The following is a 19,136-nucleotide window of genomic DNA, read 5'->3' on the forward strand; positions in this document are numbered from 1 at the left end:
TATAACACGCACCCTTGTATACGACGCACCCGCCATAAATGCAGGCTGTCATTGAAAAAGTTGGTATATAAGACGCACCCGTGTATAAGACGCACCCCAATTTACCCAGTTAGGCTAGCGAGGCTTAATTAAACACGCTTGCGTGACCATTGCAAAATGCACCGTACCTGTGAGAAGTTAAGTAACGCTAAGTTACCGAAAAAGGCAACACTCGCGCCATAGCCGCCCATGTTTTAGCAAAAGAGAAAGAAAAACGAAAGAACTCTCCTGATGCCCATAACAACATTTTATTTTTACTTAAAACCTTCGAAGTCTTCATCTTCGGATGCGCTATCAAAAAGTTCACCCGTTTCTGGAGGCAACGCGGCTGAAACATTCTCTTTGCACTACGGAGCAAAGTTGCAAAGGTTGACTAAAAAGAATGCCGGCTTGTCTTAGCTTTTCTTGACAATGGCGAGAAGCGCGATTGTCGCCATCTTTTGGCATTTCACATTACTTTTGCTTGGGGCCTCCGAAACAACCATATGTGTGTGATCCCGGAAGTCGTCATTTCTGCCGTTTCATGATAAAGTTCACCTAAAAAAGTTGCGCACGGCCGTCTCGGTATTGAAGTATTTTTTTTCGAGATTTTTTCAGCGAAAAAGCTTGAACATGAACCTGAGTAACTTCTGAGCTCGCAAAAAAAAAACAACGAAAAATTTGCATATAAGACGCACCCTTGTATAGGACGCACCAGCAAAATTTTTGAAAAAAAGCCGCGTCTTATACACCGGAAAATACGGTAGAGGTGAAACTATCTCTGCTGTGCTTTTCCTTTTGCTTTCCCTGGGAGCTGCTGGTGTGTGTTATGAGTGCTGCCTTGCCCAGGAAGCCAAATAGTGCTTCTCCTGGCTAAACCGCTGGTGTCAAATAAAACCAACCATTGAATGCCACCTCTGTGCATGAAATTTTACCACAGATGAGCTCTCAGTTTAGGTGAGGGAAGCATTTACTTATACATGTCTTGCGGAGTGATGCAGCATTTGATAAGTATTATGTGAGCAATCCAGCAAATTAAAACTGTGGGAGGATACTTTTTTTTGTTGAACTGAGAAAAATGTGTGGATCCAAAAGGAAATGAAAGCCTCCAGTACCATGAATTTCATTTGTTATTATTGAAGTTAATTGTATCAAAAGTCAGCTACTGTCTCTGAGTTGCATCACAGTGTACAGTTTAAAATTTCTGTTGGTAAATGCACATTTTCATAGTAATATATGCTGAGGACTGAGAAAAAGTATGCTTGTCAGATGTACAGCCGGCCAAATCTTTAGCTGGCGTGCGCGACGGCGGCATTTTCCGTGCTCCTGCAGCTTATGATGGCGCAAACTTGCTAAGATATCAAATTTAAGCAGAGGCTCACTAAACCCTTGCTAAATATTGAGCTTTCCCCAAGTTTGCTTCGCCACAAAGCGCAGGAGCGCCGAAAAAGCAGCCGTCGCGCACGCCAGCTTAACTCTTTCGCTACCGCGGAAAAATGCCCGATTTGGAGTGTACTGAAAGAAAAATTTTTTTCACAAGAACTATTACACCCCGCACATATTGCAATGCATGAAATTGTAGCTTATTAGTTGCACTTCTGAATGAAACAAACAGAAGAGTTGTGTGTGCAAAAGTAAATGAACATTTATTTGTGAAATTTGCTAAAAATACAAAAAAAGTAAATAGCAAAAACAAAAATTACCGGCTGCACTAAGCCCGAGCTTGATTAGAGGAAAACTGGAATATACAAACTGTTTCACATGCTTATAGCTGTCATTATTCACAGTTTCAGCTACGAGAAAAATTTACTGCACTTTCCATGGCTTGTCAAGTCAGGGGTCATGACTGTGGTGCCACTGTGAAGAGCAATAAGGGGTGGAGATGTGAAGCAGAGGTAGACTGACAAGTGCTTCACATAAGGTTTTATCTTTGTTCCTCCCTTGTTCTCTGATAGCCGAGCTTGCAGTTTGTTCTTTTTTTTTCATTCTTTTCGGTTGGTGTTGAATGGATTCTATCAGAGGATTGGGGGCGTGGACTTCTTTTCCCTCATCATACCCGAAGATTTCTTGAATGAGCTGCTCCCTGAAAGCCAGCTGATAAAATTTGGCATTTTAGGCAAGCTCTAAAACATCAGGATGGATGAAATATGTTTTATCGATGTGATTCAAAAGCCAGGACACTTTCCAAGTGTTGCCAATAGAAGCTGCCGCCACTGAATCATCCGGGTCCGTTACGTGCAAAAAAAAAAACAACAAATGCGAAGAACCAATTTTGAAAAATGATTATTGATGGCAGAGGGCCAGGATTATTCTGGCATTTCAGTAGAGATACAGTCGTGGCAGGTCAAGAATTCCAATGTAAATGATGATTCCAATGAACATCAGAATTTCCAACAGATTCACCTCTTCCCATGAGCCGTCACGCCGAATTTGCTGAAAATCTTTATCCATGCATACTTATTAGTGTTTCCGCATACGGTCTTCATCATTTCCGCCGTGAAGAGCATCAAAAAAAAGTCGAAAAGTCGAGCGAATCTCCGAGCGCCGCTCCGCAGCGATGTGCCGATATGGACACCTAGCTGTCGTCTTGGTTGAAAAACGCGACGCGACCTTGAGCATTTGGAAAACTGTCTTCGCTATACATTGTCAAGACCCTGAAGCACAAAAATAAACCACTGTCATCAATTACAAACCGTATGCACCGCAGAAAACACACAGCGAACGAAAACAGAACTTGCATGCAAGTACGCGCTGTCGTTCCAGGCTCCCGAGGCAAAGTCTCGCTGTCGAAACCGAAATCTGACGTTTGTACATTGCTGCCCGACTAATAACTGCTGCTTTTGTAGCAAAAAACGAAACCGAAACCGGCCGACGTGCTCGGTGTCAGCTGTCGCTTTCGAGGAGCGCGTGGCGACGCGGACGCCATTTTCTCCGGCTGACGCTGCTGCGTCCGTTCAAAGTTTTATTTTTCACGGCGCCCCCTCATGTCAAAACACTCAAACCAAGGCTGCAATTGAAAGAGCAGTTGTTGAGCTTGCTAACTAGATGGCGGAGCACGTCCACGACGCTCCAAAATGAGCTTTTTTGCGCGGGCGATTTGAATCGATCATATGCGAACGACGGCCTATGGCGCGGTAGCGAAAGAGTTAAGATTTGGCCGGCTGTACCAGTGCTGAAACAAAGTCAGTGAAAGGAAATTTATTCCTGGCTTTCACTGTATCGTTTGTGCTGCAAAGTGCTGTCACACTTTTTCGCACATATATTGTGGCAGGCTAACTTTTTAAGATACATTTTACAAAGTCCTGCGAAATGTGTAGTGTTACAATGAGTCTTTGGAAGACCGTCTGAAGGGTGTCATGTTTGGTATACCTGAGAATTCATTATTAACCACATTCATCTCCACAGTGGTCTTCTGTCGCACAAGATGTGGGTGGTAAACAGCATTTTTTGTGAGCTGCTGAAATTTTCGATGAATAAGGAATGCTGTGTTTTTTATTTCCAGATAACACAGATGAAAACATTGGCTGAAGCGCCAAGCCTCAAATTTCTGCTGCCACAGTTGAGAGCCCTGGCTGATGCTTTGCTTAAAAAGGATTCCATCAGGTGAGCGTGATCCACGTGGAGCAGCTCACTCAATGTAGAGGCTGGAAATTTTTGTTTACAGATGTTGTTAGTAGTTAGAGGAGGTTTCTAGTGCCAGAGTAAATGACAGATTACCCAGCATTTTTAAAATGGTAGAATTGCCGTACCATTTGCACTGATTTGTGCCAAGAATGAGCCCCTGGGCACTTGTTCTCCTAAGTAGTGTTTTACTGAAAAATTGCTCTAACAAGAGCATAAAGTTGCAGCCACACTAGTGTGAAAATGAGTGCAACCAAACGCACCTTGCCACTTCTAAAAAATGGAAAGATTTTTTCCTGCTCTCAAATGGGTCGTGAAACTGTTCACGGTTTGCCGCAAAGTGAGGTCCTTCCACTGCCTAATCTAGTTGCCGGCAGTGACTTGACTACAGCCAGTGCCTTAGCTGGCCCCACTTTGCTTCCCTCACAGCTACTGCTGAGTAGAGTTGAGGGAGCTGTCATGTGCCTGCTGAAGGGGCAAAGTATCAAACTTTGACTTCTCTGAAGATGTTGCTTTTTAAGGCGGAAGCCTTACTTTCCCCATTGAGCGAAAACGTGTCTCTGTCTGTGTGTGTGTGCATGCGTGCGTGCGTGCGTGAGAGAGAGAGATAACACTCGATCATACCCGTAAAAGGTGGCGTCCTCATGCCACCTGGCAGGTGGTAGTTAAATTAATGATTGGTCATGTGAGGTTGCTTATGAAGAGCAACCCGGATCACACAAATTCTACCTGTGGCAGCACCTGCCATCCCAGGGCAGTGGCGCACCGCTTAACTGCTGCACCACTGCACCAGGAGTGGTATGGGGACTTCCGGGGATCTATGATTGTTGAATAGAGGAAGGCCAACTCTGCATATATGGGCATTAACCCAATAACGCTATAGGGTCATACCCTTAAGGCAGAGCGTGGGCTGCGGTACGGTGGCAACTACCTTTATAAAGTTAGCGCGCAGATCAGAAGGCGTGCGGTGGCTACGCAGAGCCATGCAGAGGAAAAATTGCTAGCTGCGTGGCATCGAGTTACGTCCCGCCGCAGGGCGTGGCGACTGCATTCTCAAAGTGAGTGGACAGGCTTACGCCTTCTCACACGTGCGCAGTCTTGAGTGTCTCTGTTGACTTGTTATTGTGAATGAGTTATTTTGTGCATTCTCCCTCTAGTGTGGTCGTGCCTTGAGAAGGAAAAATTTGGAGTCATTGGCACTGCTTCGTGCACCAAAATTGTAGTTTCCACATGGCTCACTGGGTACAAAAAATTATGCTGTAGTCCAGCTGGAAACTGGCTTGACAGAGGGACACTGGTGCACAGGGAGAAAATACATTCTGACCACAGGAAATAGGACAGGTGCCCCGGTTCTTTTGTCAAATCGCGTGAAGAGGCCAGAATAATGCAGAGTGCTGTGGTGGTTAGTCAGAGTGCATCTTTGCACTACCTTCGGCACTGTTTGGAACACATAAGCACATCTTCCAGTGCATGCTTGGCAGACGTTGCTTTCATTTTTACCATTGTATCTCAAGGTTCATGAGCCTTACAGAGTTCCTTTGAGAGATGCCACCAGGTGCTGCATCACACATAGTTAGCATTATTTGGTCATACTTTCAATGCACGCCTCACCTGTGCTGCCATGCCAAAGCTGTCAGTGCTTCCCACCTGTGGGAATGGAGCATCTGGTGGTTTACTGAAGGAGTACTGCATTGTTGTCGAAGCTTATAATGCCAGAATGAAAATGAAAATGTAGCCCTCCACAGGTAGCAGACACACATTTGCAGGGGTGCCAGTGAGTTAGCATTTGCTGATAGGGGGTGCGCGAATGCAGTTTGCTTGTGGCCCTGTACTTCATATTTACCTGGCTACCGCTGTGCCATCTATCCATACGAAGCTCTATAACAGGCATGGCACAGCCGTACACAACACAGAGGCATAGCCGCAAAGCCAGGAGTGGTGTTGCAAGAGTGGCCATTTGATAAAAGGTGGTGGAGTTGTGCTGACCGCGCACCCTATAAATGCACACAGTAAGTGTAGTGAGGCGGGGTAGTGCTGGTCAGAGTTGACGAATACAGGTATGCACACAGCCTCAAAGATTCATGGTGGGATGAGCTACTTAAGGCAGAGTCACTCTGCGGAAACAGTCGGCAAACTCTGTGTGCCAGCACAACGTTTCCGTAGTGCTGCCGACCCTGTCACAACACATCAACATTAACTCGTTGGGAACATGTCCCTTTTGTCCTGGAACACGTATCGGAAACTTGCGACAACTGTTGGCGAGCTCCTTGCCACAGCGGAAAAACAATTTGGGTGGCGCTTCTCCGCCGCCTCTTTCCATACACAGCCACGGAAACTGGAGACGCCTTACGCTGCCGAGTGGCTTGTGCGTTTGGCAGTGAAGATGTAGGATAAATAACTGCCATGTGCGGCTGCTGCAGCTGTAGTTATGACGATGTTTTGTTTCTTCGATTCTGGCTCGGACGACGCATAGATATGACAGAAAATGCGCCTACACATTGCTCCGTGTCACTTCTGAAACGAGTGCGCTACAAACTGAAATGCCTGCTTGAAACATGCCCCATCAAATGATTTCAAAGAAACAACCTAACATTACTCATTTGTTAGCTTTGGTTTTCAGGACACGTGGACAAATAACTTGTGGTCACCTTTGAAATCCAATCCCAACTTTGTTGCGATCTCTTCTAATGATCTATCCTTGGGCTCACGGTGATAGTACCTCCTCTGTTACGTCCTACAAGAATTGCTTCACGTCGACCACCGCGATAGCTCACTGTCTTGGGCAAAAAAAAAAAACAGCGGCGTGTTCGCGCAAGCATCTTGCGCGAGCATCTCGCACACTCATCTGCCGGCACCCTCGCAGAGTTGTTGCTGGCTATTGCTCTCAGCCCTGCTAGTAGCCTGGCCGGCGCCATTGAAACCGCAGAAGACGGAACTGACAGAACTGTCACTACAGTCAGAGGGGGGCTGCGCCAGAGAACAAAGGGGCTTTTTGGAAAGCCACGCTCTTCAGGAGTGTACGCTAATTTGCACACAAGGATGGGACTGGGACTGGGACTGGATGGTGCTCCTCCTAGGCGGCTCCAATGGAGGTGTGAGCGGGATCGAGGCAAGCAGCCACAAGGCAGCCAGCGGTGTCGATGACAGTAGCCTGCACGGTGGCATTCGCCCGCCTGCAAGACGCTGCACTGCAGCAGAGAACAATGCGATGAAAGGAAGCGTTTTGCAAATGACGTTTGCGATCAGGAAAGGCACAAAAGCGGTCATTCACTGCTAAGTGTATGCTTTGGCTGTTGTATTCTCGCCAGGAAATTCACCCAGCCAGCGAACAGGCCAAACCGTGTTGAAGAACGCAGTTTGTTTCTAGTTCTGGTTCCAGAAAGCTGTCATATCGGGACAACGCGGCAGCATCCTGTCTTGTTTCTCTGCCGTTCGTGCAATGTGACAAGGTATTGGGAAACGCGTTGGTTTTGCAACTTGTTGACGGCTTGTTGGCAGACATATTTGGTTGATGTGACTGGTGTTTTCACAGAGTGGCATGGGCTTTAGAAGGACACTGAGGAAAACTCCTTTGAATTTTTGTCCTGAGTAAAAATCAGTCCTGTGGCTTTTTCTGGCTATGTTTATGTTTTTCCACCAGCAAAAAATGCATTTATTGCTGAGAAAATTGCATTCCAAAATCTTCCTGCCACTCGCTTCAAATTTGTGATGTCTACGCTGGAAAGGGCTTTGTGATCACAGTTTTGAAGTGAATAGTAGTATAGGCTAGCTTCTGGGATCTGAACCCAAAAAACCGCGTCTACACACCGCATTTACTTGTGAAATTGGCCAGTGATGGTGACACCTGTATTTCTTTTTTTGGCCTTTTTTAGCTTATAAAAGCAACATATTCAGTGAAATTAAGTAGAGTCTTTTCATGAGAATGTTGTAATCTACTGATACAAGCCAACTTAAGTTTGTCCTTAGTGTCCCTTTTAAGATAGTTGGTGTACCGGCCTTGATGGCTTAGTGGCTAGGGTGCTCGGCTACTGAGCTTGGCTACGGCCGCAGCGACCGCATTTCGATGGAGCCGTAACACACAAGGCATCTGTGTGCTGTGCGATGTCAGCTCACGTTGAAGAACCCTTGGTGGTCGAAATTAATCTGGAGCCCTCCATTGCAATATCCCTCATAGCCCTTGTGTCGCTTCGGGACATTAAACCCCACCATTCAATACAACAAAGTTGGTGTGGAAACTTGAGCAGGTTACTCAGCATGTTGCATAGACAGGTGCGCACAGCTTGTGGGCAAAGGGACGCGAGCACTGTCGAGTGAATGAAGACGGGAGCACATGCATGTTGACATGCCAGAAAGGAAAATTTTGTCATAATTGGAAGTTACACAGGCTTGCTGCAGTAAGGTGGAGAGCTAGGCGAGTTAGATTGGATTCATCATGGAAGTAACACAAGAGACGAGGACACAAGAAGGAAGATTATGTCAACCCTGTTCTTGCGTCCTCTTTGTTTGCACTTCTTCCATGAGGAATGCACACGTGCTTGCTTGCTTCGATCGTACTGGAAGGCCACTAATTATTATAAGTGGCTAGATGTAGTAGATGTGCTCTCTTAAGGTCATTGGCTGAGAAAACTTGCACAAATATTTCAGTTTTTATCTTTTTGCTGCAAATTTCTTTCATCAAAGCGCATAACCTGCCCAGCAAACCAAAAACCTCTCGAGAGACGTCTAGCTAGACGTCTCTGAGAGGTTTTTGGTTTGCTGGGTGGCTCCTTTAGCCTCATTGACCAATGAAGTAACTTTTAGAATTATATATGACGTATGTATGTACAAGTTCACTATTGCATTCAAGTTGTTTGTGACTGAATTTAATCCACTTTCTGCATGTACCAAGGTCTGCATGAGAATGTCTACTGGCATTATCATGGCTGAATTTTTACATCTGGATTTGTTGTGCTGAGAAACGACTGTAGCAGGTCATGAAGTGAAATTCCTTTGCAGCGTATGTGTTGGTTGTTGTTGTGTTGGGTTTAATGGCACATAGGCAGCTAAGGCCATCATGTGCCAAGCACAACGTATGTGTTGGTTACGATTTTTACAAGTGAAGTGCTTGAATAGTGTGTTCTCAAAGGTATGGCTGATGACTTTGCTGCAAGTTCATTTTGTGGGCCTGCATGCACATTGCTGATGCTGTAGTCTATAGATGGGTGTGTAACTCCAGAGTAACCTGCTCCTCCCTTTTGTTAAGTGCTGGTAACAAATGAATTTCAGCAAGCTTAACTCTTTCGGTACCATGCCTATTCAAATTGTTCAGCTGGAACGATGGCGCAAAACGCTCATTCTGAGCAATATGAGTCGCTTCTGGACAAGTAATGCCTCTCAGCATGCTGCAACACGACTGTACTTCAGTTATGGAATTGGTTCTTTCGTCAGCTGCATGAGGGAGTATATTTTGCATGAAACCTGTCAGCACGGAGCAATCACCGAAGCTTGGCGCCCAAGGTGGTGTCTTCTTCTCACACTGACCCTGCTCAGCAACGACGGTGTTCTCACAATTTCACAGCATCGACGCTTGACTCTGCGGGTGCAAATGACAGCTTTGTGTGAAAAGATGACATCCATTCATCTTATTTTATTTCAGACAGAGATGATAGCTCCTCCCAGCCCGCACTATCGACGTGTGCCCATCTGTAACTTGTGTTTCTGCTGTTGCTGAGGAGATTCACTGTTTCAGGGCTTCTATGAAATTACCAGACATGTTCTGAACAGATCTGTGCCACCAGCAGTGTAGTGGACACAGTTATCTACATGACGGCCTGGGGTATGCCTTGGCACTGCAACTGTGGTGCAGCCCAAAGTGCTGTGTGCGAGCAATTGATTTTTTTTCTTTTTTTGTTAAGACTGGAAAGTTTAGCATGAAGAGTTCTGTTACTTTAAATACTCACTTTTGGTTTGGTTTGGTTTATGGGGTTTAACGTCCCACAGCGACTCAGGCTATGAGAGACGTCGTAGTGGAGGGCTCCGGAAATTTCGACCACTTGAGTTTCTTTAATGTGCACTGACATCGCACTTTTGGCAAAGTAGCGCACAAAGCGAATATTCTAGATTATTTTGTCCTATTTTTTGACCAGATATATTTAATATTTTTGTGATTATTGGCATGAGTCTCTCAAATTTTGCCAAACAAAAATGTTGTTCTTTTGTAAGCAACATATTTTTTTTTTGTATCATTGAAAATTGTTCGTTATATTGAGTTTTATGGTGCAAACGTATCATTGAAAAGAGAAATCTGTTAGCTACAGTATGATGTGCTGCAATGAGGAGGAATTTTTAAAATAATGGGTGCAAAAAATTTTATGCACACCACTCTGAAATAGCCTGTTTTTCCACTGTAAGGAGGGAGCTAAGAGCTGTGTTTGCACATTCATGATGGTGGGTGTGATGTGGTTTTAAAAGACTGCCTTCGTGGAGATGCAAGGTCATCAGGTTCTCTTAGTTATTTGACGGGGTAATTGAAGTCAGTAGAGTCCTGCTAGGGTGAGCTCGGTTAAGATAAATTCTTGAATAAGATGAACAGTGTGATACCGTTTGGCAGGCTTCCCATAAGATGCAGTGTAAAAAAAAGTTCACTTAAGACGAACTCTTTCCTATGTGCTTCAGTTAAGACGGAACTTTCACAGCGACTGTGAATCACGGTGACCCCACATAACGGCACTGGCAGGGTGTCTATGGGGCTCAGTTGAAGGAAGAAAAACTATATAAAACGCTTCTATGCAAGAAAGCGTACCCCCACAAGATAGCTTCCATGCACCTTTGCACAAAAATGCAGGGATACTGCCATGTGGGGGCGCGCTTTCTTCAGGGAAATCTTTTTTGCTGGTGCAGAAAAGGCAGCATACCTTCACTCCTGCCTGCGCGCAGATAAGTCTTGCAGGTAACTGTGTCCACTACACTGCTGGTGGCACAAGATCGTCCAGAACATGTCTGGTAACTTCAGAGAGGCCCTGAAAGCAGTGAATCTCCTCAGCCAAATGACTGTGAGAACCTTTGTGCGCAGAGATCTGACATGGTCTTCTTTCAGGAGACTAAAAGGTGCATGGGTGCAGAGTGCATCTGCTTGTTGACTTAGGACTTCAATAGTTGGGTGCCGAACTTTCAGCTGATATGGCGTTGCAGCATGCATTAGCGGAGCATTGGAATGGCCAAATATTGGCACTGCATGCACATCGCCTGTGGTCGATGGAAAGACGCATGGTGGACCTGCCTGTAGAGTTAACAGCTGCATTGCGCACGGCGCGAGAAGCAGCTACCAAACTAAGCATCTTAAACGTGCTTGGGAACCGTAGGGAAAACAAAAGTTAGAAATAAAAACCACACGTAGCAGTTGCTGCGGAAGATAGAGAGAAAAAGAGCTATTACCTATGAGAGTCAACGAAAACTAGACCAATCCTGTTTTAAAGGTATGATAATGTAAGCATTTTTCATGCCGTTGCTCTTCATCTCACCTCATGCAAAGTGCAATAAATGCTCTATTTGCAATTATCCTCTCGTTGAAAGGCCATTTTATTCATTGTTTTCATATAACATATATTTGGACACACTTAGCATGTTCACATTTCTTTTTTTTTAGGGCACTTGAGTTAAGGTTAGCTTGTGATGGGACGAGCACATTTTCATGGTTCCTTCAAGTTTTGCTCTTTTATAGAGACACTGAAGTGAGTGAGCTTCACATATTGCTACATGTAAAATAAGCTCCAAAGGCCACTACTTGTTTGGCCTTTCATCTGAGCTCCAGAATCTTTATTTATAAAATGCAGAAATGTGAATGAATGAATGGATTTATTAAGAAAAGAATGTGACAGGACATTGGGTGAGGAATGCAGAAATATATAGAAAAGCCATTCGATGATGTTGGTGATCCCAGCAAAACATCATGTGAAATAGTGCTGTGACATGTAAAATATCTTTCATGCCACTGATTGACATTGTGACGTTTTTGCTTTCTGTGTTCGACATCACTACGGTTGTCTTACAGCACAGCTGTTAGTGGCTTACTTGTGGTGTGAGTGGTGGTATCGTTGGCGTGACATGACTGTGACGTCACCGTCACATTACTGGCCATGTGACTGGTGACGTCACTGACATCCAAGTGCACTCTGTACAGGTGTTGTTGGAGTCTCTTCATTTCGCTGCCAATATCAACAGCATGAGCAGCTGCTCTGGACAAATGCAATAATAAAAAGCATAAATCATGAAGAAATTTTTTCCAATGTTTTTTTTCTCCAAAAATTGTTACACTATGTATTTTGAGACCTCTGTTACATCAGAGAGCCTTTCTATTATGAAAAGCAAGCTGTGGCATCACTTTTCTGCAGCAGTTTGTTTCACTTTCAGGTGCAAAGTGATACTGCCCCAAAGTACTTTTTACTGGCTTGTTGGCGGTCATTCATGATGAGTGTGCACTGCCAAAAAGAAGGATACACAAATGTGGGTGGGACAGTGGGTGGCACATTGTCTCATCAGTCTCTGTGTGCCTTTCTCCTGGCACTCTAACTCGTTATAAATGTCGTTGATGGTTTTGAGAGCTCAGGAAATGCAAATGGCTTATTTCAAAATGCTTTTTGAGGGGGTGGGGAGCAGGAAATGTGCGAGAACTTGGGATACTGAACTTGAGCTTTTTGAAGCAAGTGATGCTGCATTGCACAGAATTGTCTAGTGTCTCTTTTAAAGGGGCTCTGAAACACCTTCCGAGGAGAGCACATAAACTCGCTCAATCGCTACATTGTGTTGTCATCAAAACCAGAGCCAAATCATACACTTCTACATGTAGCAGAGGACCCACAATCACGCGCGAAAGTTGCCGAGGCCTTCTCGGCGACTTTTTCATGCTCGCACCCTCCTCCGTCGCTCACGCCTGTGTATACAAGTTGAGAGGTGGCTGTTGGTTACATTCTTTCAGACGTCAGGCAGCTACCATGGCCGCGGCCAATAAGCCACATAGCTACGGCGGGTCAGGAAACTCCGCTCCCGGAGGTGGGGCTGGGGAAGGAGCAGTGATTTTCCAGCGTGCAAAAAGTGACGAGAGGAGAGGAAAAAGCGCGAACATGTTGAAATTCACATTTTGACTACAGATAGCTCAGCTTCAACGAAGCACATTATAAAAATTTTTGTTGGACAACATTCGTGAAGTAGTGTGCTTTAACATCCCAGGAATGCGCAACTTTATTAGAGCCCCTTTCAGAGCCCCTTTAAGCTCTGCCATGTTTGTTTCCTGCTTGAAATTGACCTCATTTTGTTGGATGAGTGCAGAGTTCTGGAATTTTCATGTCATTTGGTTACTCTAATATTACGGTATGGAATTTCATCTGAAAATTGCTGCACATTTTGCCAAGATTCTTTTCATTTCATGCATTCTGTTATTAATCTGCACTGTGATCCCAGGTGCTCCCTTAATGCCAGCTCGACGGGTCTCTCAGCAGCTGAAAACTGCCTTGGTGGTCTTCTCTCATCCATTCCTGGTGCATGCACAACGGGGTGTCCTGACTATGTTGCTGTGAGTGTGTGCAGCATTTTTCTGAACTATCTGACTGCACGTGTTATGTTTTTTTCAGTTTTAGGCATGCTCTATTGAAACCTGAGGAAACCTTTTCCTCGTCTTTGGTAAGTTGTATTTATTAGGTGTAACTGCCGCTGCGATGGCTCAGTGGTTATGGTGCTCAGCTGCTGACCCGAAAGATGCTGGTTCAACCCTGGCTGCGGCATTCGCATTTCAGTGGAGGTGAAATGCTAGAGGCCCGTGTACTGTGCGATGCCAGTGCTCATTAAAGAACCCCAAATGGTTGAAATTATCCAGAGCCCTTCACAGCGGCATTCCTCACAGCCTGAATCACTGCGGGACACTAAACCCCATAAACCAAACCAAACCACACCATTGGGTGCAAGAAGGTGGTGAATAGTTTGGATGACATCTGCATATATCTTTAATGAGCAATAAGGTGCACATTAAATCAGACAGGGCTAGCAGCAAGAAAAGGGATCACAACATTGTCTTCTGTATGTAGCAAAGAATATGAACCCTTCCACACATTCTGTATCTCGCAGTGTATACTGCAGCTTTTATTGCATGTGAATGTTTGTTTTGCCATTTATGCAACTTTGAAATTCTTACGTTTGCTAAAGACTGCTCATGGCCCTCCTGCTCATGAGGGGACTGTTAGTATGTTTGTAGAGTGGGCTGTGCTTTATTTTATGCTGCTTTCATGTGCACTGACAATACAGCATTGCTTTACCAGGCTGGAAGAACACCTGCATGTACAGTCTGTGTCACCCTTGTATAGAGCGCTTAAGCAGTGTGCACCAAAATCAAAAACTGATATTAGAGAGCAGCCAATATTTTCCAGGTATTTCCAGGGTTTCCGTGCCCACCTGGCTTGTAAGGCTATGGGCTCCCCTTTCGCGCAAGCATTGCCTCTGGAATCCAGCAGTTTCTAGGGAGTGCACCACTTGAAAATTTTGTGCAAGGGTGATGCAGACTGTACGCATATACTACAGAAGTGTAAACAGAGCTTGCTCTGATGTTCAGGCTGCATTCTTGCCTGTAAATTAAGCAACATGGTGTGCGCATGTCTGATTGTGTCACGAATAGTATTGCACATGCACGCACCATACTCACCATTAACTCTGTTTCCCCATATACAAAACAAAAACAAAAATGGTAAACATCAACAGTTCGAACTTTTGCACATGCTCTGGTTCATGCTAGCTACTGAAATGCCACAACAGCACGACTGAATATGTTTGTAAGGCACACACACAAGTAAAGTGTACTCGGTCATTAAAGCCCCTTTCCACTCTGCTTAGCACAAAATTTCCATTTTGTGCTAAGCTGCTAAATTTTGGGCATGGTTTAGTCCATTAATAGGTTAGAAAAGTAAGTCTTAGAAGTGAAAAAGCCAACACAGTTACTGACAAGACACTTTATCTGTGTCATTGCATCAAGCATTACCCATGCTAGCAAAAGGCAAATGGCCATTGTGATGTCGAATGTTTTCTCAATGCACAAAAGCAAGCAGGTCTGTAGTCGGATACAGCTCAAGAACAAAGCCGCTCTAAGCAGGCCCCCCCCAGTCAGCGGCATTGCCCTGTTCTCATAGCAGCATTTTTAATCCACTTAAACCGTGTTTAATCCCCTTGCACCTGAACGCCTCCACAGTGTCTCTCGCTAGTGGGTGCAAGGGGATTAAGCAGGATGTCTTGACAGCTGGTGGACGCCATTGGCTGAAGGGCCTCCGTTGATGGGCATTCGGTGCTTCATTCTCGGGATGTGTCCAACTGTATAGCAGAGATGCGGAAGTTGTGCATATGAGAATGGTGACGTATGCGATTAAATAAATCGTAATTACACAAAAAAGGAACATATCTGCCGTGAAGAGCACTTTTCTCGCTGCAAGCTGTCATTTTTGGACTGTTTATGAAAGTAATGAGTGTAGATGGGTTATTTGTGTACCAAGCAGCAGTGTGACCTAATAGTAGTCACTTATTTTTGCGGAGGAAAAATAGCCCCAAAAAACGCGAATTATGAAAATTTTTAAGTAACTTGATTTCTACCAGAGTTTCAACTCAGAAATTAGTGCCTGATTTTTACCCCCCGAATTCCAGTGAAAACAAAACCCAGAAACATAGGGCTCTATCTTTGCCCTACTAAAGTGGCATTACTATCGTAATCAAGTGAACAGGGAAACTAAGTGGCTCTGTAAAGATATGAATGAAAGAGGCCAACTACTATGGCAACTAAGGAATGCAAAGGGTGGTTGCAAGGCACAATTGAAATTACTAGGAGTTCCCAACAAAAGGTTGTTGATAAGTAACACGCTTCATTGTAAGTGCAGTGGACTTTTTTTATGTCCGACAAAATTGCCTTTTATGCTGTTCATGGTTTTCAAGTTACCCGCACCAAAATTCAGCTGGTTTATGGCTGAGCAGACTTTAGCTCTCCAGGTTACTATCGTGTGTTCATGCAAAGGGTTTGTCCGAATAGCCGCGAATGATTAAATTTAGAACGCCATACCTAAAATGTGAAAGGTTGAAAGTACGCTTACTGCTTTTAATTTTTGCCCCCTTGATACGAATGTGAGCTGTGTGCACTGCTGAAAGTGTCCAAATAATTCCCTTTGACTTACACACATCTGACAAATGTGAAATAGGACATTTAAGGATGTATCATGGATATCTGTAATTCACTGGATAGTGTTTGAATGAAGTGAGAAATTTAGATTTTCATGTGTTGTGTTTCTTGCATTGAATGCTGTGGCTGACCCTTGGGCTTTTCAATTTGCGTGCTGCACTTGCCAGTCTAGTTCCACATCAGCTGCAGTGGTTTTGTGGTGGCAACGGGTGACAAACTTAACACTATGTTACGTTTTGTGTGCATACAAACCTAAACAGAAAAAAGGACTGCCACTGCTCAATTAGTAGAGCACCATATGGGCTATCCTAACTTCCTGTTTGTTGTCTCTACTACTTTCTCTAAGGCTGGCTATAATCATAAAGTCTCAATTCTATATCTCACCTGAACACTGCATTACTTTGGCTGCAATCGCTGCTGGCATTTGTGCCACTAAAACACAATCTTTGTGGAGTACATAGTAACTATTTCAAAAATTGTGGGCTCTCTTTTTCTTTATTACTCTGCAGGATCCTGACTTTTATGCAAAAGAGCGCAAGATCCACATGGTATTCCCTTTCAGTGTCAACTTCTGTGCAAAGAGCTTCAATGGAGTGCCTTACATCCACCCTGATTACTCTAGGCAAGTAGGCTTTGTTTGCCATTACAATTAGTTGCTGAGTGCTAATGTAGAAAAGCAGCAGCCTGGTTAGAGACTACAGCTGTAACTATAAAGGACATTTTATTGCCATGAAATTCTGGATGCTTTTATATTTATGTACTGATCAAGTTGTTGAAAAAAAAAAAGAAACCTCTGGCTGTAAACATGGGGCAATAAACTTTCATTAACTTTTAACATCCATTTGCTATAACAAATTTGTGTAGGCGGCTAAATTTTTAGCAGCAGCCGCGGTAGCTGAATGGTTATGGTACTCAGCTGCTGACCTGAAAGACGAGGGTTCGATCCCAACTGTGGCAGTCGCATTTCGATGGAAGCAAAATGCTAGAGGCCTGTGCACTGTGTGATGTCAGCGCACATTAACCCTTTGAAGATTTTTGCCGTATATGTACGGCGGCGGTTTTCTGTCCCGCAAGGTCTTTGCCGTATGGGTACGGTTTCGATCTTCCGTTTGAAATTTTGCGCCAAAAGAACAATGCGTGCTCACTGGGGGGTGCTGCCACCTCTTAGGACTTACAAGAAGTGTTTGAATATTGTGCTGCTTTCTTACGGATATAAGCTGAACTTATGTCTAGCTTTAGTGCGGCGGCACAGACTGCGGTAACACCCCTTTTGCAGTTTTGGCTTCGCCGCGTGATCGCAACGGAGTCGGGCGAAATTTGAGTTTTCTTTTTGTCAGCACTATCTTGCAGGGGCTGCCGAAGTTGATTTCTGTCTTTATTGGCACTGCTCTTAGCTTGCTTATCACCGTTGCTCGCGAGGTATTCTCGCTCTCTGCGGCAAAGCGCCTACGCGGTTTTGATTTCGCCGCGGGATCGCAACGGAGTCGCGTGAAACGTGTTTTCTCTTTTTGGGCACTCTCTTGCAGAGGCGGCGGAAGTTGATTTCTATCTTTATTGGTGCTGCTCTTAGCTTGTTTATCACCGTCGCTCGTGAAATTCTATTGAACATTTTCCAGTTGTGGGTGATGCTGTCACCAAAGTACTGTTCCTAATTTTTTTTTACTATTTATTCTCGATTATATACATTTTGTAGATTCAAGATCCGCAATAAAGTAATTTGACCACCTGGGAAAGTTTTCTTCAAAATAATTCGACCCTAAAAGGGTTGAAGAACCCCAGGTGGTTCGAATTATCCGGAGCCCTCCGCTATGGTGTCCCTCATGGCATGAAGTGCCTTAAGATGTTAAAACCCCATAAACAAACAATAAACAAGCTAAATTTATATAGCAACTTAATTTGGCTATGTCAAGTTGACAAGTTGGCTTACGGAGGTGAGATGGGAATATTTCCTGTTCAAGGGTGGTGGTTTTCATATACAATGGAAGTGCCCCTGTGGTTTGCTTAACAGAAGCATACACACATTGAAATAATAATATATACCACTAAATCATGTTCATGACTGATCATGCCCAGCTTAGATCTTTTTGTTACTCTGATGGGCCTGCCTGGTCATGCAGGCTTCCCTGGCAGTTAGGGGTGTGCGAATGTTAGAGTTTGTTGTTCAGCTCATATTCGATTCGAGAAATGGATATTTGAAAATTCCTGGATATTGGCAGTGGTCAAATGCTGCCTACTTTCATAAATCCGACTGTGGAAAACCCACGTTATCTGGTCAGATTATTTATCCAAAATCGAGTTTGAAGTGTCAGGACAACAGTACAAAAGCGTCCTCTTCGCTTTCTTCTCCGTGATTTCTCACATGGACAACTCACATTTCGGCACGTACTGCTGGGCTTGGGCCTCATGCGAAATCCCCCAAATGGGCTTTCCCACAGCTACACAATGCAAACAAGATGGCCAACCACCTGCTTCAAACAATCACAGTGTGAAACTGCACAGTTTCTTGTTTCATCTTTCCATAATGTGTTTCAGCCCACCTTTTGCACAGTGCATTACACCTCTGACGTGTGCATAACGAAAGGCGTGACCATGATAGGAGGGCCCCTACCTCTAGGCCAAAAAGTACCCTGGCCACATAGGCATAGTTTTGGTTTCTGAGCAAGCAGTCCAAACCCAGCAGCACACCAGTTTTGATGCGATGCCAACTGGTGCATCGCCGGACATTTCGTTTTTGTTTTAGAAGCAGTCTTGCCATTCTGATGCCAGTGTGTGTTCCCCCCAATTATGTCCACATTGTTCTTCCAGCATGCCAAAGCTGTGCGCTCGTCACGGGCCATTCACTGTTTGTGTGGTGGAGCCTTCTCACAAAGCTTCAGTCAATTTTTGCGTTTTCGGCAGTTCTTTCTTTTTTCTGGGGATGGGGAAGGGGCATTTGATAATTTGGGCTTCAGTTAATTCGGACATTTTTTTCCAGTCCCTTGAAGTCCAAATTAATCGGTTTTTACTACCCCATCATGTTATCTTTAGCTGTCGTATGTCAGTTCAGGGGTTTCATTTCGTCACTTACTATTATGCATGGCCACTTACAGGTTGCCTACTGTTATGCTGTCTAATCAAGCAGTACACATTTCTGTGCATGTCATTTAAAAAATTTTTATTGCTTATTCTGTCTTGTTTTGTTTAATTTCAGTTGCAAAGACCATACACTATTTAAAAAGAATGACAAGAAATGACAGGGTTTGCCTATTTATCTTTTCCTGAATTTTTTTTTCATCCCGAACAGATATTCGATATTCAAAGCCATTTTTTTCGTCGTGTT

At 44.3% G+C, this 19,136-nt stretch overlaps 1 protein-coding gene across 1 annotated transcript in view; it reads left to right on the top strand.

The window, feature by feature from the left end:
• The window catches only part of LOC149354872 (presequence protease, mitochondrial), a 127,024-nt gene that overhangs the window by 54,893 nt on the left and 52,995 nt on the right, over positions 1–19,136 (top strand). Inside the window, exons 20-22 of the mRNA XM_089583533.1 lie at positions 3,521–3,621; positions 13,075–13,186; positions 16,327–16,439. Coding sequence (XP_089439659.1) covers positions 3,521–3,621; positions 13,075–13,186; positions 16,327–16,439 — 326 coding nt within the window. The remainder of the gene's footprint in view (positions 1–3,520; positions 3,622–13,074; positions 13,187–16,326; positions 16,440–19,136) is intronic.

Source organism: Amblyomma mixtum, chromosome 3, assembly GCF_055824585.1.
Source record: "Amblyomma mixtum isolate Tamu chromosome 3, ASM5582458v1, whole genome shotgun sequence".
NCBI lineage: Eukaryota > Metazoa > Arthropoda > Arachnida > Ixodida > Ixodidae > Amblyomma > Amblyomma mixtum.